The sequence below is a fragment of the Sceloporus undulatus genome, chromosome 3, assembly GCF_019175285.1.
Source record: "Sceloporus undulatus isolate JIND9_A2432 ecotype Alabama chromosome 3, SceUnd_v1.1, whole genome shotgun sequence".
NCBI lineage: Eukaryota > Metazoa > Chordata > Lepidosauria > Squamata > Phrynosomatidae > Sceloporus > Sceloporus undulatus.
The window spans coordinates 235,286,562-235,308,757 of NC_056524.1; the positions used below are offsets into that span (position 1 = coordinate 235,286,562).

Below are 22,196 nucleotides of genomic sequence, written 5' to 3' on the forward strand. Positions count from 1 at the left end.
AAGGCAGACATTATCAAAATGGGCAATGGCATGGCTGGTCAGCACCTGCTCAGGGTGGTGCTTCTCCACAAAGGAAGCCACATTGTGGAATTGCCTCAGAATGTCTTTAATGTCTGCCGTTGGCAAAGATGCCCCCGCAGCCTCCTCCTGCTGGCCCCTGTCGAAATGGAGCACGTCCTCATCCACGGCAGAGTGTTGCATCGCCGCCAAGGCCTTGAGGTCCTCTGTTGTCAGGTCCTCGTTGTGCTCCTCGATCAGTTCCTCCACGTCGTCGTTGTCCACCTCGAGTCCCAGGGACCTTGCGATGGATACGATCTCGTGCACCTCTTCTTCTTCACCTGGCTCAGCACCCTCGGCCTGCAACCCTTCCAGGGAAGAAGCATCAGGCCACAGCTTCCTCCATGCAGCAATCAGGTTGCGCCTGGTGATCGCCTGCCAGGCCAAGTCCACCATCTTCAAGCACACCACGATGTCAAAATGCTGCTTCCAGAACTCACGAAGGGTCAGCTGTGTGCTCTCCGTCACATCGAAGCAACGCTTGAACAGGTGCTTGGTGTAGACCTTCTTGAAGTTGGCGATCACCTGCTGGTCCATGGGTTGCAAGAGGGAGGTCGTGTTGGGTGGCAGAAACTGGACCTTGATGAAGGAGAACTCCGCGAGGATGTCCTTCTCCAGGCCATGCGGGTGCGCAGGAGCATTGTCCAAGAGGAGGAGGCACTTCAAGGGCAAATCCTCTTCCTCCAGGTACCGCTTCACTGTCGGGGCGAAGACGCTGTTGATCCACTCGACGAAAAGGAGGCGTGTGACCCATGCGCGGCCATTGGAGCGCCACATCACTGGCAACCTGTCCTTCTGGATGTTGTGTGCCTTGAAGGCCCTTGGATTCTCGGAGTGGTACACCAACAGGGGCTTGACCTTGCAGTCCCCGCTGGCATTGGCACACAACGCAAGTGTGAAGCGGTCCTTCATAGGCTTGTGGCCTGGCAGTCTCCTCTCCTCCTGGCTGATGTAGGTGCGGCGAGGCATCTTCTTCCAGAAGAGGCCCGTCTCGTCGCAGTTGAAGACTTGCTGCGGGACGTAGCCTTCCTCCTCCACCATGGCCTTGAACGCGACGACGAAGGCTTCAGCGGCCTGGTGGTCTGCGCTGGACGCCTCGCCGTGACGGACGACAGAGTGGATCCCGGTCCTCTTCTTGAACCTGTCGAACCAGCCACGTGATGCTTTGAAGTCCAGGGTGGCTGGCTCCTCCTGCGAAGAAGTTCCTTCGCCTGCCTCCTTGCTGGCCAGGTCTTCGTAGATGGCGGTGGCCTTCTCGCAGATGACCGCGGTGGTCAGGGTGTCCCCGACTCGCTCCTTTTCCTTGATCCAGAGGAGAAGCAGGCGCTCCATCTCCTCGTGCCTCGGTGTCCTCTGCTTGGCGATGGTCGTCACGCCTTTCGCTGGAGCCACAACAGCTCTGATGGCCTCCTTTTGCTTGAGGACAGTGTCAATCGTCGAAGGGTTGCGTCCATACTCCTTGGCAATGTCCACCAAGCGCACGCCCCTCTCGTGCTTGGCGATGATGTCCTTCTTGTCCTCCAAGGACAAGGGAGCCCTCTTCTTCTTCTCACCGCTTGGCTTGGGAGCCATAGCTCAAGCCTAAAAAGGACAAAAGGCACAGGCAATGAGCAAAAGCCACAATTGGAAACCACCCCCCACCCCCATGGTCACACTCTCTGGCCCAAACTTGCAAAAGTCCCACCCCACACTCTCAAATCATCACAGCCATGGCCAAAGAACCCCAGAACACAAACCCATAGGCCAAAGCCACAGTCCACACTTTGAAAACAGCAGAGCCATAGAAGAAAGCAACCCAGCATCCCCAAATCAGAAAAAGCAAGCCTATGGTGAGACTCTCTGTCCCACATGGGACCAAAGGAAAACTTTTGAAAGCCACAGTCCACACTTTGAAAACAGCAGAGCCATAGAAGAAAGCAACCCAGCATCCCCAAATCAGAAAATGCAAGCCTATGGTGAGACTCTCTGTCCCACATGGGAGCAAAGGAAAACTTTTAAAAGCCACACTCCACACTTTGAAAACAGGACAGCCATGAAGAACTCAAAGCAGCAAATGAGGCCCAGCATCCACAAATCATAAAATGCCACCCTATGGTGAGAGTCTCTGGCCACATGTGACCATAGCCAAAGTGTTAAAACTCACACACCACACTTTGAAAACAGCACAGCCATGAAGAAATCAAAGCAGCAAATGAAGCCCATCATCCCCAATTCAGAGCATGGCACCCTAAAAGAAAAAAAAACCCCCAAAAAATCAAGCCAGCACATCAAGGCCATAATCCACACATTAGAGCATGCCACCCTAAAAGAAAAAAAAACCCCAAAGAAATCAAAGCAGCAAATGAAGCCCATCATCCCCAATTCAGAGCATGCCACCCTAAAAGAAAAAAAAAACCCCAAAAAAATCAAGCCAGCACATCAAGGCCATAATCCACACATTAGAGCATGGCACTCTAAAAGGAAAAAAACCCAAAAAAATCAAGCAAGCACATCAAGGCCATAATCCACACATTAGAGCATGTCACCCTAAAAGGAAAAAAACCCAAAAAAGGCATCCCTGCACACACCAGACCCATAATCCCCAAATCAGAGCATGCCAGTAGCAAAACCCACAATCCACACTTTGAAAAAAAAAAACAACAACAACCCAGCACCCCACAGCAAAAGCATGGTCACACTGTCTCACCCCAGTCCACCCCACAAGAAGAAGGTAAAAATCCATCAACCTACCGGTAGAGAAATTGCTGATCGCCGGTCTTGATCCGAAGATATGGCAAAAGCCACAAAAATTCCAAAGGCAGAAGGCCAGGAAAAGTCTGAACCGCAAACAAGAGAGTTAGAGCTCCAAAGAGACTCTTTCTCAGCAGTCCACAGGGCCAGACAAAGGGGGCAGATCAATGGAAGCCGGCTTTTATTTCTCAAGGCAAGCCACCCCCCCCCCAATTTCGTTAGCCAATCCAATTGATTGGCTTGATTTCGCAAGCCAATCACTGCTGCTAACGAAATTCAAAATTCGCGCCAAAGCTAACCCTAACCGTTAGCCCTGGAAATCCCTGGAAAGCCAGTAGATGCACTTTGCATCATTTGAATTTCGCGCCGAAAAGAATTTCGTAACCCGAAAAATCTTTCGTAACCCGAAACAGTTTTTTCCAAGCCGCGAATTTCGTATCCCGAAAAATTCGTAACCCGATCATTTCGTATCCCGGGGTACCAGTGTACTGGCATTTAATCACTGTGCCAGCAGGGCTCCCAGAAAGAGAAATGGGTACCTAACCACCACAATATAGGAGGAGATCTTGAGCAGGAAAAAATCCTGAGGTGAAGGGGATAAGCAACTACTTTTCTTTTCCAGAGTCTGGGTCACTTACAACCTACTCTTCCTGGGGTGTAGCTGATGCATCTAAAGAGTACTTTACATGCAATTTGGGCCTTGAGCCCATTGATTTCAGTGAGCTGAAACATGATTGCATTGGAGTATAACCATGTGGTTCTAATGTATGGTTCATTATTCATGAAGTCATATTTAGGTTGTTCCAAGCAGTGGCATTATGATCTCTGGCCTGGTGGAGACAGTTGTAACTGTCTTGTTTAGGGCTGGTGTCACTATAGCAACCTATTGTGCTAGTAAGGAAGTGCTGGTAAATGTGGCTGCAGACCCAAACACAGAGTTGTAGGTTTACGACAGCTTTCTGAACACATTCTGAACATTAAATTCCACTTTAGGATGTGCAGAGGGTGAGTACAGCTCATTTCACCTTTTACAAGGGGTCATTCTCTCCTAACTAATGCATGCCTGAAAGTCTGCGGGGCTCTTGTGTGTGTGATCTGCCTTTTGGATGTCTGGGGATAGATTGTTTCTCATGTAGAAATTGCTTCAGCTTCTTGTTTAATAAAAAAGATTGAATATAGGAGGAAAAAATTATGTAATTGATATAAGTGAGCCCTTGGTATCTGCTGGAGTTTGATTCCAGGATACCAAAATCTGTGGATGCTCAAGTCCCATGGCATAATGAAATGGTGTATTTTATATAAAATGGCAAGAATAAGGTTTGCTTTTGAAATTTATATATATTCTTGAATACTTTCAATCCATGGGTGCTTGAATCCATGGATAAAAAAAAATCTCTGTATAACAAGGGCTGACTGTACTGAAATGGGCAAATGAGTCAGCAAGGAAGAAAATGACAGCATAAAACCTGCCAAATTATTACCATTTGCAAGAAATCAACAGTGAGAGTGGACTATTGCTTTCAGCCCCAGCACTCATTTGTCATCACATCAGAAGTCCATTCACACGGCACAGTTATAGCACTATGATTCAATTTTTAACAGTCATGGCAATATCTTACCGATTTTCCAAGCTTCCTGCCTGACAGTTTTAAATACCCCTCCTTACACTGAAAATCCCAGGATCCTATTGGATGGGACCATGGCAGATAAAGCAGAATCATAGTGCTATATAATTCTGTGGAGTGAAAGGGCTTTTGGCTGCTGGGCTATATAGATTTTTTTATATTCTTATTCTTACATTCTTATTCTAACCTATAAAGATTGTTCTTTATGTTCTTAACTATTACTTATTTACATGCATGTTTTCTGCTCCAATTTAAAGATGTCCATCCTCACAAATTGGCCTCAGAGCTAAAGGTTAAAGGAACAGTTACTTGTAACAAGGGAGAGGGTTAACAAGAATGTAATGGATCTACATTCCCAAAATGATCTTACCAAGTGGATACATCCTTACCTGGTTTACATGTTACCTGGTTTAATGGGAAATGCATTTTAGTTACTGCATACACACACACACACACAGAGTAACTAAAATGCATATATATCAGCATTTGGAGAGGTATTTTGAGAATAATTTGTTATATCTCTCTCAAAAACCCCATGACATATCAAAGAGTAAAAAGTATACATGTTGTCGGGTTGGAAGAGATGGAAAAAAAAGAAGAGATGCAACAAATTAGTGCCACAACATAATTGCACACAAGAACCTCAGAACAGATTTTGTTCTGGTAAAAATATTGGCAGCCAAGTTGTTACAATTTTGACTACTACTAGGTGCGTTTTTACAAAACAATAAATTGCATTTAAATAGTCGTTGTTGTCATCATCATAATTGTCCAAATGAAGGTGATTGCAATCAGTACCATGAAATCAATGGCAAAATAATTGTCATTTACTACATTTCTGATTGATAACTCCTAAGGGGGCTCACACACACCTCAACCTAATCTTAAGGCCAGGCTTGAACTCCCTCTGTCCATCATTTATGCAAAGGCATAAATCTATCTTATACAGTACCTACATATGTCATTCCTTGGTTGTTACAGAGATTGGATTTCTTTTACTCCTACAACAACCAACCCTCCCAATTTATTACTGAACCACTGCACAACCACCCATGGCCATTTCATGTCCCATAGCTAAACACAAACTGTTAACATAATCTGTTAATGTCCAGTGAGGTCCTCCAGAAGTCTCAGTGGATCATTGTGGGGACATAGCCAGATCCTTCTCCATCTTCCCTCCTGTTCTCCAAAAGCCACATAATAGTAATCGGGGGTGAGGCTGCAGTGGCCCAGTAGTAAGTACAGAGGTGGTGAATTGCAAGGTGTGGTGTAACTGCATGCAGAACCGCTGTGCTATGCCATAAGAGATGTCAGCCATGATTAGATACCATTAGATACTATGCTTGAGGATAGCCTTCCCTAATCCTGGCACTTTCCACATGTATTGGACAAGAAATCCTACCATTCTCAGTAGCCAAACTTGTGCACAGCTGAAATGTGACAGCTGTGGGACCTTGGAGAGATGTGCCATCCTGCTGCGAACACCTCCACTAGCACACAGCAGCAGCTAGACTCTGGCCCATGTGCCCTCTAAAATTCCTTGTCTTTTCCTTTAGCTCTTCTCCTTGGTTTTGGTATAAAAATCTGTGTTAATCTATGTACAAGAAGTAGGACTTTATAAAAGAAATTTTCAAGATTTTCAAGTAGGTCAGTAGAATTGTTCATCACACTTGCAAACTGCTTTCAATATAACAGTTGCAAACAATTTCTTCAATAGTTGGTGTATAGATATATCTATATATCTATTTATCTCTTCTAATCCAGCTTTCTGTGGCAATAAAAGTTTTGGAGAAAGAAGTTATGCCAAAGCTAAAGGGGAAATCAAAAGCCAGTTCAGATTCCATTCTTGCAAAGTTCCTGCGGACATATGAAAAGCACTGCATGATGTCCCAGACTTCTGTCAGCCTGAGTATTAAACAAGGCATACAGAAATGTATAGCAAATGATACGTTAATCACTAAGGTAACAGAATTTAATTCTTCCACCTGTGATAGGCAATTAGGATAGATTGGTAGAAAAAGTGCATCCCAAATCATTACTCTTTCTACATGTATTCCTTTAGGGGGCAGCATGGATCTGTTTTCTTTGCCTTCATATTTGCCTGAAAGCATATTAATGTGAACTTTCTGGTTGGCTCCTTTGTTATGCCAAGGGAAGAAAAGCTAATTCTGTCATTGAGGCTCTTCTTCTGGCTAGCAAAAACAGTTTTCTTTGGCTTACAAACATTTGGCTTTTAAACTGAATTATTTGCGGAAGTATTGATGAGTTTTTAATTGATTCTTTGATAACATTAATTAGAATTCTGTATTTAACATTGTATTTTATTGCTTTTAGTTAGATTAAGCATTATTTATAGTGGAAAGCTGGGATATACACAATAGAACAACTAATATAAACTTGAAAGCAGTATCAAGGAACACCAAAATCTCACTCCTTTCATGAGATGCAAGAGCTGCTGTACATATGTTACATGACAGTGGACGTTGTTATAGGATCATCTTGAACAGAGTTTAATAAGCTTGAATTAAGTTATAGTTACCATATTTACAGTCCAAAGACTGTAAAGCACTTTGAAAGGGCACCACAAAGTGGATATTTAAGCATTGGGCGAACAAGACACGGCACAATTGGCCTGAAAACTACAAAACACAATATCCACAATCTTTGTTTAACAGATTTTAGCACTATCTCATGATCCAAGTTAGACAGCAAAGATTTGGGCAATAAATTTGGATCATCTGCTAGCATAGCTGTCCAAAGCAAGGTGGCCTAGTAGACCCTTAGTATGAATTTAGTAATTTGATGTCTTTCAGTCATTACTTGATTCATTTCTACCATCTTTTTTTATTACTGCCTATTCCTGAGAAAAATGTGAACCTAAATAACCTCAAGAAAAACAAACACCATTTTACTTCTCACACATGTAGCTTTCTGTCTTTTCAAGGAATTAACTAGCTATCATTGCTAACTAGACACTCTTTTCTGTGGCACATTTTAAGCAATATTTTGTTGTAACAGAAGGGCTATTATTAACTCCTCTGTGTTCTTCCCTAGTTTGTGCTTTCCAATGTGGAAACAGCATCGGGGAAATTGCATCCTGTGTCTCTCACTCCTCTCCTAAGGACAATTCGAGATGAACGATATCAGTTGGGAAATGAGCTCTGTGTGTGGGGAATTCAGATTCATCCTCAAGATATTGCTAACCTTGTATGTTTACAAAATCAGATAAATTATATGAGAATTATGGTGTCAAAGTGACAGACTTTGTAAATATGAACTCTTGTTATAGTACAATAGTGGATCATTGGTCTTACTTTGGTAGCATCTGCAGCATCATTTTTCTTTCTAAACCAAGAGTGTTCTAAAATATATATATATACACACACATTTCCTTCTACTTATAGCTAGCCAGCCAACTAAAAAAATAATCTCTAGTAACCAAGAATAGTATGAACAATTGTTATTCACAGTCATTCTTTCAACAATCTCCTCAAAATACAGTGCCAGGGACTAAAAACTCTAAAGGCACTAAATTCTGTCTGATCTTGGATTCTGTCTCATCTTGGTCAATATTTGGATGGGAGGCTGCCAACAAATACCAGGTGCTGTGGCAAACCACTTCTGAGTATTCCTTGCCTTAGACAACCCTATGAAAATTTATGAGGTTACTATAATTCGCCAGGTGACTTGATGGTGCACACACACACGCAAAAATGCAATATACCACTCTGTTTGCAAGGCACATTACCATTGCATTTTAAAGGAATCTCTTGTCATTCTCATCCTCCTTGACAGTTTGTCTTCATTGAAAGATGCCCCAGATTTACCTTTGGAGGGGTCACAGCAGGCGCCAGATAACTAGCCAAGTCCTTCTTCTGTTCAACAGGTCAAGTTGACTTTGAGCAGAAAGAGAAACTATGTGGTGCCAGACCCACAGACATTCTTACCACCAAACATGACAGAAAAGGCAGATATGTACACATCTCATCAGTCAGTGCAATCCTTCTGTCCATCTGTGGAGATTCAGCTTACCATCTGTGGAAAACTATAGAGTCTGACAATGTGTGATTCATACTTCACTGAACTGATTGTAGGCTTCATAAGAATGCTTTTCTACTGAGAGCATTGGCTGACACTGGCAATGATAAGCACTCAAATAAAAGCATAAATAATTGGCTTTCATGAGAGTTGTTTGTAAATTATAGTACAGGATGCATGTTAATATTTTAGGACTGGAAGAAGGGTAGGATGAACAAATATCAAATACAAAGGGATCCTACCTGTTTTAAGGATGAATGTTATTCTTAGAGACCATACTCACATTAAGGCCATCTTGATCTCCAGGAACACTGAACTTGTTGATTTGATATAAGAGAATGAAATTATTTTTTAAAATTAGGTGTTTTTTTTAAAAAAGATATCTTTCAAGTGAACAATTAATAGAAGTGTTAATATCTCTGATAAATTATTATTAGTATGCTTTATTTATATAGTGCTGTAGATTTACACAGCGCTGTACATACAAACAATAAAATAGTCAGTAAACCTGCCCATGGCATACAATCTAAGAAATAATAGCATAATACATATAAATAATATATAACAATACAGGAAAGAGTGCAATAAAGTGAGGCAGGCAACAAATTAAAAATGTCAAATAACAAACGATAGTCACGCAATGCCTGGGAATGCTTCTCTTAACAGGATGGTCTTCAACTCAGTTTTGAAACTGGTTAATCTTGCTTTTTCTTTTTTTGTATATATGTTTAGGCAATTTTACTAGAACTAGATGGGCGTACCATCTATCCATTTTCCAAATTAGAAATCACTTACCATGTCTTAGACCTCTGGAGCATGGAGAGACTTGGAATCGCTTTACCTTACAGCAATCTGAATTCCCTTGTACTGGATTATTCCAAGTAAGACAAAAGGATGTGTAAGTATGATACCTGCCCTAACACATTATATTCTTGCTTCACACTGTTGGCAGTGTGACAAAAGAAATACATTTACATGTAAGAGGTGTCCACATGTTACATTCAACATAGGTACATACTTACATACTGTAAAGTTGGTATGTATTCATCAGTTCACATAAATATATGTGTGTACAGGTATAGTTGTACATTTGAACTGTAATTTAAATTTAAGACTATTCCTGTAGCTGGGTACCAAAAAAAGGACTTAAAACAGGCACAGAGATACTCATGAACATTTGAATGTGTGCACATACAGTATGAATGTATATACAGTGTAATATGTGAACATCCCAGAACCTAAATTGCAATAGCTTTGGTCACTAGCCAGAGGTCCAAAATGTGAAGAAAGGTTTTGTTTCTCTGCTTTCATCAAGAACACCACAAAGAGAAAAGAACATCTCAGCTACAGCCATTTCTTAAAGTTCTCCCAACTCCTGGGAGCTTACTTCACTTTACATTGTCTTCACTCTTTTATGTTGTACTTTTACTTAGCTTTAAGAAAACAACAGAAAAGTATTTTATCTGTCAATTTGATTTCAATAAAAATAATATACACATGTGCTTTAAAGAAAATAGAGTAGGTTCCAGAATGCCTGGTATTTTTTTTGTCTTTTGCATGTTTGGTTTGAGAGCCAGCATGGTGTGGTGGTTTGAGTGTTGTACTGTGACTCTGGAGACCAGGATTAGATTCTCAGCTTGGCCATGGAAACCCACTGGGGTGACCTTGGGCAAGTCACACTCTCTCAGCATCAGGGAAAGGCAATGACAAACCTCCTCTGCACAAATCTTGCCAAGAAAACTCTATGATAGGTTCACCATAAGTCAGAAACAACTTGAAGGCACACAACAAAAACATATTTGGTTTACTTCTTGATCTGAATGTTGAATGATGCTCTATGAGGAAATACAATTTGATGAAATGTATTGGATGTCCCTGTATTGCGTGAGGGCCTGCTTTCTCCTCACGTTAAAATTCCACCAAGATCAACTCTTTTCTTCCTAAAAATTCCTAATAAGGAGAATAATTCTCTCTGTGTGTATGTAATATATCAATATTAGTGTGGCTCTGAAACAGTGTCATGCCTCTCTTAGTGTATCAGGATTTCACTTGACTTAGCTCTTTGTATGTTATTGTAGGACTGATTGTATGTTTAATTTGCTGTTTGCTGAATAAAACCTATTTTTGTTAAGCAGTCTCTTTTGCTCTGGGCTATTGCAAGCTCCGGCACAGAAGCAAGCTCTAGTTGCAGTTATTTTTGTGCTCTCCAGAAATAGTATCTCTGAAGGAGATACCAATGAGATTAGGCACTTCATCTTCCAACCCTATTTTGTGGTTATAGTAAATATGAGCTAAATATGAAAGAGCTGCATAGATTGTTTACTAGCCTAATTTTAATTTTACCATTCACAACTCTTCTGTTTATAAATATGTGGTGATGTGGTGCCAGAGAACCAGAGTGGTCTGGTGATCTGGATGTTGGACTATGACTCTGGAGAACAGGGTTGGAAACCTTCTTTAACCACTGCGTGACTTTAGGCAAGTCACAAACTCTCAGCCTCAGAGGAAGGCAAAAGCAAAACCTTCTATGAATAAACCTTGCCAAGGAATCATAGGATCATAGAGTTGGAAGAGACCACAAGGGCCATCCAGTCCAACCCCCTGCCATGCAGGAAATCCAAATCAAAGCATCCCCAACAGATGGCCATCTAGCCTCTGTTTAAAGATCTCCAAGGAAGGAGACTCCACTACACTCTGAGGAAGTGTGTTCCACTGTCAAACAGCCCTTACCCTAAGGAGGTTCTTCCTAATGTTGAGGTGGAATCTCTTTTCCTGGCGCTTGCATCCATTGTTCCGGGTCCTGTTCTCTGGAGCAGCAGAAAACAAGCTTGCTCCATCCTTAATATGACATGCCTTCAAATATTTAAACAGGGCTATCATATCACCTCTTAACCTTCTCTTCTCCAGGCTGAACATCCCCAGCTCCCTGAGTCGTTATTCATAGGGCAAGGTTTCCAGACCTTTCACTATTTTAGTCGCCCTCCTTTGAACATGCTCCAGTTTCTCAATGTCCTTTTTGAATTGTGGTGCCCAGAACTGGACACAATATTCCAGGTGGGGCCTGACCAAAGCAGAATACAGTGGCACTATTACTTCTCTTGATCTAGACACTATACTTTTATTGATGCAGCCTAAAATTGCATTGGTCTTTTTAGCTGCCGCATCGCACTGTTCACTCATGTTCAACTTGTGGTCTACTTGGACTCCCAGATCCCTTTCACATGTTGTCTCATTCAGCCAGGTGTCCTCCATCCTATATCTGTGCATTTCATTTTTCTGCCCTAAGTGCAGTACCTTACATTTCTCCGTGTTGAATTTCATTTTGTTAGCTTTGGCCCAGCTTTCTAGTCTATTCAGGTCATTTTGAATGTTGATCCTGTCCTCTGGGGTATTAGCTATTCCTCCTAATTTGGTGTCATCTGCAAATTTGATAAGTATGTTCCCAATTCTGCCATCCAGGTCATTGATAAAGATGTTGAATAACACTGGGCCCAGGACAGAGCCCTGTGGGACCCCACTGGTCACTTCTCTCCAGGATGAAAAGGAGCCATTGTTGAGCACCCTTTGGGTTCGGCCAGTCAACCAGTTACAAATCCATGTAACAGTTACCTTGTCTAGCCCACCTTTTACAAGCTTGTTTGCAAGAATGTCATGGGAAACCTTGTCAAATCCCCATGATAACATTGATTTAGGTTTGCCATAAGCCAGAAACAACTTGAAGGCACACAACAACAATGTGGTGCCAGCTATTATAGATTAAATAATGCTGATAATCTTTTTTAGCTAATGTTCTCAATTTAAGTCTTTCTAAGGCCTGTTACAGACTGCCAAAATAAAGCTGCTTCGGGTCTCTTTGGAGGTATACTTTTTAAATGATGCATGCATTCTAAGAATCTGGAAGCTGCACCAAAACTGCACTCCAGTCCTTAGGAATGGAGTGTAGCTTTGGCGTGACCTCTGGACTCTTAGGACTCATGTATTATTTAAATAGCATATCTCCAGAGAGACCTGAAGCAGCTTTATTTTGGCAGTCTGTAACAGGCCTAAGTTTCATTTGAGTTGACTCAACTATATCAAATGTACGCAATGTACCACAACGGTGAAAAAATTGTAGCAAGTATATTACGGCCAGTATTTGAAAATGATATCTACTTAATGCATTAACTTTTTCATAGGTGTGGAGATGATGGTGTGAATAAACTTATTTGTGGATTAGAGGGGAACAGAAAGCTTTTAACTCTCAGCCTCTGTTACTGTGATTTAGGACCTCAAAGTGGAACAACATTAGCAACTCTTATAATCCAGACTGCCATTTGGTAAGTTTTGTTTTGGTAAGGACTTGGGCAGTGGTAGTATTATTCCACGGATCTATTTTATACTGTATGTAATGCTAATTAATGACTATAGTTATGATAACATTAAATAATTGTCAGAGCTAGCAACCTTTGCATATTTGTACTCACTATAATAGCTAGTTTGCATGTTTGCTGACTTTCTGTTTTTATGCTTTTCTACATGAATTCTCTTTCTGCATCACTCTGTCTGTAGGCATTTTCTTTCTCTTTCTCTCTCCTCCAAAAGACCATGTATCTGACTATGAACAAGTAATTTGTATCTAAACCTCAGGCTCCCCCCTTAAAAGTGGCCACAGCAGCCACCACCTGGTTTAAACTGGTACTTTGGTACATCTGAAATTGGATTTCCAGCTGTTTTCAGGGAAGCAAATACAGGCAGAGTGGCTACCTAAAGTTCAGGAATCAACACCTATTGTAGAGATGGGAGCAGAAGGCAGACAAAACATCATATCAGGATGAAAGCAGCACACCAGCTCTGGAGTTCATTTTTTAATAATTAAAAAAATAAGATGTTTGAGTGGAAAAATCTTGACTCCTTCACAATGAATATCTTTACTAGTGAGTAGGGAAAGTGCAAAAATATGACCATGAAATCCACCTGGCTGTAGGGGAAATATCACTGCAGTAGCTGAACAATGAGCAGGGAATTATTTCATCACACTAAGATGATTTCTTCTCAACAGGGCATTATTGCCAAATGCAGGATGTCCTGTTACAGGCAAAGCTCCCTACGTGGGAGTATTCACCCAATGACCTAACGATTGTAGGTATGATACTGCAGTTGCTTTCTCCCCCCTATGAATTGTGGATGACACTTTTCTTTATTTATAGATTCCTGGGGAAACATTTTAAATCTGAAATGTTGTAAACTGGGGCCACCCAAATTGAGATGTACATGCATAGCATTATGCTTTATATTTAGGTGTGATGGTAAGAGAGAGAGTGACTTCTCTTAAAGTAGTTAAGAGTGCACTGTAGTTACTAGTGTAAAATTCACTTCTGTGTTATAAAAGAAGCAAATATAATCAGTTTAACCAAGGTCTATGAAATATTTTTTAAATTATTTATCACAGCAACCTGCTTCTCAGTGGTAACCACTTGCAATGTTTGGGTGCTGCAGAACTCCTCAAACCATTAGCAGAATATGCAAAAAACTTTCAACAAGAAAAAAAGACAAATGCTTTGGTGTGCAGCAATAGTACTTCCCGCGACACCCTTGAAGGTAAGATTGGTCATCTACTCATGAAAATTAATCTGTTAAATGATAAATGGAAAGATTCAAATGGGTGTGTGAATCTCTCTCCTTTTTTAGTGGCTCTTCCCATGTTCTCCTGCCTGTTCATTCTGGGCTCCAAGTGCTTTTGATTTCAGCTCCCTTGATCCCCAAACATTGGCCATGGCAGTTGGGTTGAATGAAGCTGAAGTTAACAACATCTGGAAAGCACCAACTTGAGGAAGATTGCTCTATATTCCCATGGCTGCAGTCACTCTGTTACTCAGCATCTTTCTGTGCCTTAGGCAATGTGGGATTCCTCTAGTACCAAAGTATATAGAAATATATAGATGTCATTTATATAATTTTTAATTTAAATCAGCTAATAATAAATGTATTTCCCTTTTTAACAGCAAATGAAGATGAAAATATTAATTCAAAAATTGTTAATAAAAATACCACCTCCAAAGCAAACAACTCTACTGTTACTGCATTAGAAAGCACTAGGAAGAAAAAGAAGACAAAAGGTACAATTAATTTACCCAGTGAGGTAAAACTAATTTGGATGATGTAAAGACTAGGATATGTATCATGATTGGTGCTCTTTAATTTTAGATTAAACTTAATTACTAAAGTATGTTTGGGTCTATAGAACAATATGGAAGTGACTTCTTTCCTGCCTGAAATCCTTTAGTCTAAGATCCTTCAGTCTAAGATGAGGTGATATGATAGCCCTGTTTAAATACTTGAAGGGATGTCATATTGTCAAGGGAACAAGCTTGTTTTCTGCTGCTCCAGAGAACAGGACCCAGAACAATGGATGCAAGCTACAGGAAAATAAATTCCACCTCAATATTAGGAGGGCTGTTCGACAGTGGAACAAACTCCCTTGGAGTGTAGTGAAGTCTCTTTCCTTAGAGGTCTATAAACAGAAGCTGGATGGCCATCTGTCGGGATGCTTTGATGGAGGGTTCCCAAGGTGATGATAATTTGGTATATAAATCTGTTCAGCCATATGAACAATCTCATCTCTTTGAACCCCTTGCCAGAGGTCTGAAATTGTACAGGTTATCTCCCTAGTGAGAATACAACTATGCCTTTCATAGTGGGAACTATGCTTCACATAGAAAATGGCCATGCAGAATCTGGCAGGCCTATCCCTATGATTTCTAAATTATGAGCTTTAAATTGTAGGTTTGTTGTTTTTAATATGCATTTTTAATCTGATGTTATGCTCTTTTAATCAATCATTTATTTTTAATGGGCATTTGCATTTTAACAGTGTTATACATTGCTGTTGCTTCCCGCCTCGATCCATAGGGAGAGGCGGGTAAGAAATAAATAATAGTAGTAATATTCATTTCATGTGTGGAAAATGCTGGGTTTTTTTGCTAGATAAAGGGTATTTGCTATATAAAAAAGGTGCTGGGAAATCACAACTGGGATATGTTTGCTGCATGAAACACAGGCACAAGGTTACTGTACATGGCATTGTACATTATTTTCTACAAAGAGGTCCTTTAAGTGTAGGAATTTTGTAACAAAGTCACCCTAAAAATCCAATGCTAGAAAACAAATGAAGAGTTTCACTGACCAGCTTTTTTATTAATCAGACTGGACTATAATAAACGTAGATTGGAAAATAAGATGAAATATGAAGGGACTGGAGAGCTTTACTGTAAATATTACTAGTCGCAAGAAAATTAATGTGTCTTTCCCAAAACACAGTGATGTCTTCCAAACTATCTATCTATCTATCTATCTATCTATCTATCTATCTATCTATCTATCCATACATACATATAAGGAAGGTCACATGTGGTATTAGTCATCACACATTAGTGTGCATATCTTCATTGTACAGGAAATAATCTTATGTGCCTATACTGCTTGCAGGCTTAAAGAAGAAAAGTAAGAAACATGACCCTGGTCCATGGTTAGCTAAACTGCATTTGGCTGATAATGGCATAGATAGAAGGTTTAAGCAAAGAGAAGAAAACATGTGGGAATTCATTCAGCTTTTGATTAGGTAAGGCAACTGGTAACAGGATGAGCATCACTTTTTGTCGTCATCTATGGCACTGTGGAATGGTCTTGTAATCTGACTAGGATCGAGAATAAATATCCAGCTCTATGCAGGCATACCTCAGTTAACAAAGCATCTGACAAACTTCCTTTTTACTGTATCCTTTTACAAGAGCCCAGCTCAGCCCCCTCTTTTCTTGTTTTCTGTCTGCCTGGAAGTCATTTCTTTTTGTTTGTTTGTTGGGGAAGGCAATGGTAAACCTTCTCTGAACAAACCTTGCCAAGAAAACCCCATGATAAATTGTTTTGGGGTTGCCATAAATTGTAAATGGCTTAAGGCACACAACAACAACCACAAAGCATTGGCACAGAGAGGATGGCGAAGGACTGAAGAAAGACAGTATGTAGAGAGTTCTTGTAGCACCTTTGCAACTAACTGAAAGAAAGAAGTCAGCAGCATGAGCGTTTGTAGACATAAGCCTACTTACTCAGAGGCATTTGGACTCAGGTGCATCTGAGGAAGTAGACTTAAGTCTACTGTAGAGCCCTGTCCTAGGACAACCATTTGTTGATTTGAAGCTCCAAGTGTATTGTTAGACAAAGAACACAGACATTTGGCCTAATGGGTGCTGAAGTTCGGGACGAAAAGCACTTCTAGAGTTTAACAGAGCCCATAGCATATACATAAAAACCAATCACCTGGCTTCTTTCTGCTCACCTAGTACAACTTATCAGACCTCCCATTACATGTTTGCTCCTAAATGCATGCTCCCCACCTTCTCACACATCACATGTTCTTTACATCATCCCCTTATTCATTTAACCTTGTGTCAGCAAATATTATAATGATCTTAATGAAGTCTATAGGTAACTGAGAGGTCAATTTTGTGCCTGCTCTGCTTTCCCTCCTCCTGTCTTATGTAGTCCAGTTTGGGATTCTGCTGACAAAAGGTCTAATTTGTCTTGCCCTGTTTTTAGCTGGCTTATGCTTATTTCAGCAGTTAGCTTCCTGTTACCTATTGCAAGCTATATTTATTTTGCAAGCTAAAGCTTTTCCGCCTCTTGCCTTGCCCCATTGCCTGCCTTTTAATCAATGACAAAGTATAAAAAATCAACTTGTTTGTGGCTTTCTGAAGTAGCATAGCTGGGAATCTTTTTAGGGTGAACCTGCCATCATCTAACTATGAAAGCTCATGCTATCAACTTCTTTCTTTCAGTTAGTATCAAAGGTGCTACAGTATCGCTCTATATACTGATTCTGCAGATTTAAAACAACTTCCCAGAGGACGTTTTCTGTTGTCGCTCCAAAAATCTGGAATGACCTGCCAGATGAGATCCACCATCTAACATCTTTGGAGGCCTTTAAGAAGGCAATAAAAACGGATCTCTTCTGGCAGGCCTTCCCAAACTGACCTCCTCAGAATTTTCACTATCCATTTGTTTAGCTGTACCACCAGACTTTGATCTCAATTTATTTTATTAACCATTTTATTGGGAATTGTTTTTAATGGTATTTTAGGGTGGGAGGGAGATTGGGGAACTAGGATCTAATATGTCCTGTTATGTTTTTATCTATTGATAGTCGCCTCGATCCAATACAGGGAGAGTCGGGATGATGATAATAATAATAATCTCTCTACATACTGATTCTGCAGACTAAGAGCCTGAACAGACAGGCCAAATGAAGCAGCTTTGGGCCACTTTGGAGGTGTGCTGTTTAAACGACGTGTGCATCCTAATAAGCCAGAAGCCACGACAAAGCTGCCTGAGGGGCTTCATTTGGCCTGCCTGTTTAGGCCCTAACGTGGCTATATCTTTGATTTCTTCCGCTGGAGAAAGACAGACTTTCAGTGCTAGATTGTGGCAATGTATCTGCAATAAACAATGCAATAAAACTTGACCTGGGAAAGCATGAGTCAAGGTAGCCCTCTAGGTAATCCTACTGTAGCTGTAGGTACTTACAAGAGTCTAGGTAAATAGTTGCCTTCAGAATCACTGAGCATGTATGAAGAGCAAAACAGAAAGAAAGGGGGAAATGGATTAGTATGTCTGGCATGCTGACAAAGTATAGATCTATAAATTTAAAACCATAACTTCCAGTCTGAAGAGATAGAATTGAGACAGTTTTTCTACCATGTCTTTCTTCTGCCTTAATAGTCAAGACTTAAATCATATTAAATAATAATTTTTTAAAAAATGAAATGGGGGTATGCCACAATGGTGCATGTTCTTGTATTTTGGGAATCTTGTACATAATCATTAAGACATTTAGATTTTATTTATGAATGGAAAGAGTTGACATGTATCTATTTTTGGTGTTAATTTCTTAATCATAGTCTAATCAAGAATTCCGACTACCTAGTGGAAGTTGATATCAATGGCAATGCTATAGGAGAGCAGTGTGCAGTCCAGATATTGGAAGCTCTCAAGGACCGAAAGAAAGGTGGGCTCTTCTAATCAATACTTGAATTATACCTGTTGATATATTTATTTTGTGCACACTTACCTGGTGAGTTAGCCTTAAAGAACTCAGTGGATGCATAGGGCTGTACTGTAATATCTCCTCTTCTCAAATCTGTCCAGTCTGGAACTTTTAAAGCAAACACTTATTATTATTATTATTATTATTATTATTATTATTATTATTATTATTATGCTTTATTTATATAGCGCTGTAGATTTACACAGCACTGTACACACAAACAATAAAATAAAGTAAACCTGCCCATGGAATACAATCTAAGAAACAATAGCATAATACATATAAGTAATACATAACAATACAGGAAAGGGTACAATAAAGTAAAGCAGGCAACAAATTAAAAACATCAAGTAACAAATAATAGTCACACAATGCCTGGGAATGTTTCTCTGACACTTATCACTTGGCATGCTCCAAGCAAGAAAAGTTTAAAAGAGGATGTTTTATATGTATAATAGTAATATTTATAGTGTCTAGATCTCTAGGCTTTCCCAAACATAAGTGCAAATCCAGCATATATAGCCAACTCAGTGGGAAAACCTGTGCAAACAAGTCTGTATTTTACCACTGCACATTGTATCTGCATCAAAAATTATCTCTGAGAAACTGTTAAGGTACAGCATCTCTCCTTTTGTATAAATAGGAAAGTGATGTGTTTACTGCTTTTGCCTCTACAGAAGAAATGCCACGCTTAAAAATTAAGGTAACCCCCCAGATTTCATCAGTAACCTTTGAGGAAATTTTCAAGATTTGCTCAAAAAAGAGTCCAGCTAAAAAAAGAAAGAAGGTAAAGAATTTGCTTCCTTCACTTTATTTGTCCAGGCATTTTCCTGATCACTAACTGAGCCTGTTAACATTAGAGTTCTTAGTCAAGTATATTGTTTTATCCTATTGGAGCTGAGAATGCAAAGAAATGATGGAGGAAGGATCTGATCAGTCCTCTCCTTATGCTTTTAAATAGATGACTGGTGCTAGTGATTACTGTCTGGAATTGTATATATGCAATCTTGTATCCTGGTGTTATCTTTCAACTCAGAAAAATGCATGTGTAGCATCATTTTTTCTGCACATCTACTCTAGTAAGACAGATGGGTTTAGTTTGTGAGTTTACTTTAGTCTAACCAAGGTAGGTAGCTCCTTGTTGAAATTTACTGACACAGACTCTGTGTTTTTATTTTACAGAAAATCAAGGGATAATAAAGTTTCCATGTGCTTTCAGAAGATGTTAATTTCAAGAGGTTAACAGACCTCAGCAAATGTTTACATGATGTTCTACATTTTGTAAATACTATGCTGTGCTCTCAAAGTTTCTTCTTATGAATGTACAGAACAGCTTGGCATATTTATAACACTTCTAACACGTTTTATTTATTGAATTAAAATTATGCAACTGCCTAAAAATAAAAATAGCCAAAAAAATAAAAAAAAATAAACACACTGCACAACTTAACACTCACACTGGCTTTCTTCTATTATTTTGAAGTGGTATGCCAATATTATTTACAAATGTGTACACACTGTCCTGTAAAGTTTACATATCCCCAGGTGCTTTGTTTGTATGCTAATCAGAATAACAGAAACTTTATGCCTTTGTAAATTCGAAGGATTTCATGGCCGGCATCCATAGCTTTTTGTGGGTTTTTCAGGCTATGTGGCCATGTTCTAGAAGAGTTTCTTCACCACAAACCCACAAAAAACTATTTATTCCTTTGTGTTATACACAAATAGTCTGGCAACATTAACTTATTATTATTATTATTATTATTAACCTTTATTTATAAAAGCGCTGTAAATTTACACAGCGCTGTACATACAATCTTTTTAATTAGACAGTTCCCTGCCCTCAGGCTTACAATCTAAAAAGACATGACATAAAAGGAGAAGGGAAAGGTGGTGGGGCTAGTAGGCTAATACATATAAAGTACATAGCAATACAGGAAATGGTTCAATAAAACAGGCATCAAAAGAACGTCAAATAGCAAGTGACAATTATGCAATGCCTGGGAAAGCTTCTCTGAACAGGATGGTCTTCAACTCTGTTTTGAAGCTGGTTAAAAAAGTGATGGCCCTTGCTCGCGGGGGAAGAAGGTTCCAGCAAGTGAAAAGGGGCAAATCCGAGATGGGGCAGAGGAAATCCTGGGCTGAGACAGCAGACCTTGACTACCAGAGCGGAGGGCCCGAGTGGGAAGGTGAGGAGAAAGAAGGTCTGATAAGTAAGGAGGGGCCAGCCCATGGAGGGCTTTAAATGTCAACAGCAGGAGCTTGTACTGAATGCGGAAAGGGATGGGGAGCCAGTGAAGGGATGCCAACACAGGAGAGATGTGGTCAGAGCGGTGGGTGGATGTGATAACGCGTGCAGCTGAATGCTGGACAGAAATTAAAGGACGGAGGTGAGAAAGAGGAAGCCCAGTAAGGAGGACGTTACAGTAATCAAGTCGTGAGACCACTAGGGCATGAACCAGGATCTTGGCAGTAGAGGCGGAGAGATATGGTCGGATTTTGGCAATATTGTATAAAAAGAATCTACAAGCCTTGGCTGTGGTCTGGATCTGAGGGAAACACGACAGAGAAGAATCAAAGATAAAACCAAGACTGTGGGCTTGCTGGACTGGTTGAATGGAAATGTTGTCCACAGAGACAGAAAAGGAGTGTTGAAGGGTGGGCTTAGGAGGAAAGACAAGAAGCTCCGTCTTGGACTATATTTTTTGTTCTAATGGGAAAGTTAAGAATGTTGAAATGTACCTAAATCTAGATCAGCCTCCTTCTTCTTTGGTGAAAAGAGCATTATAAATAAATGTTGTTGTTATCACATGATGACCCTTAGAAATCTGTCTACAGGTCAAGGGAACTAAGGCTGCATCCGCAGTGCAGAAATAATCCAGTTTGTTACTGCTTTAACTCCCATGGCTCCATGTAATAGAATTCTGGGAATTGTAGTTTTGCAAAACATTTAGCCTCCTCCTCTGTCAGAAAGCTCTGGTGCCAGAACAGACTACAGTTCCCAGAACTCCATACCATTGAGCCATGGCAGTTAACGTGGTGCCAAACTGGATTGTTTTTGCAGTGTGGATGCAGTCTAAGGTCCAAAACACAACACAGAAATAATCCAGTTTGAGACCGCTTTATCTGCTCTAGCTCAATACTAGGGAATTCTGGGAACTGAAACATTTAGCCTTCTCTGTCAGTGTTCTGGTGCCACAATAAACTAGTTCCCAGGATTCCCTAGCACTGAGCCAAGGCAGTTACAGAGGTCTCAAACTGGATTATATCTGCAGTGTTTTGGACCTAAATTAGGCTAATTAAACCTAAAAACAACTTGATATGCTAGTTTCCTCCATTGATCTGCCAACTGATGCCAATCTGTTACCCCAGTCTACAGATCGGGGAAACTGACTGCAGGAGAAACTAACACAACATTTGTGCCCAATGGCTCCCAGTTTCTTTCTTTCCTGGAAACATATGAGGGACCACTACTCTTGAGTCTCACCGATGTACATCACAGAGCCAGTGTGGCATAACGGTTTGAGCATTGATGTAGGACTCTGGAAACCAGGGTTTGATTCCCAAGTGGGCCATAAAACTCACTGGGTGACCGTGGGCAAGTCACACTCTCTAAGCCTCAGGGGGAAGGCAATGGCAAACCCCCTCTGGAGAAACTTGCCAGGAAAACT

At 40.4% G+C, this 22,196-nt stretch overlaps 1 protein-coding gene across 1 annotated transcript in view; it reads left to right on the forward strand.

Annotated features, from left to right (window-relative positions):
* Positions 1-20,246, forward strand: part of LOC121926489 — a 26,149-nt gene extending 5,903 nt beyond the window's left edge. Inside the window, exons 2-11 of the mRNA XM_042459508.1 lie at positions 6,177-6,374; positions 7,467-7,619; positions 9,183-9,331; positions 12,626-12,766; positions 13,879-14,027; positions 14,432-14,545; positions 15,915-16,047; positions 18,380-18,486; positions 19,203-19,312; positions 19,708-20,246. Coding sequence (XP_042315442.1) covers positions 6,177-6,374; positions 7,467-7,619; positions 9,183-9,331; positions 12,626-12,766; positions 13,879-14,027; positions 14,432-14,545; positions 15,915-16,047; positions 18,380-18,486; positions 19,203-19,312; positions 19,708-19,722 — 1,269 coding nt within the window. The 3' untranslated portion in view covers positions 19,723-20,246. The remainder of the gene's footprint in view (positions 1-6,176; positions 6,375-7,466; positions 7,620-9,182; positions 9,332-12,625; positions 12,767-13,878; positions 14,028-14,431; positions 14,546-15,914; positions 16,048-18,379; positions 18,487-19,202; positions 19,313-19,707) is intronic.
* The last annotated feature ends 1,950 nt before the right edge of the window (positions 20,247-22,196 follow it).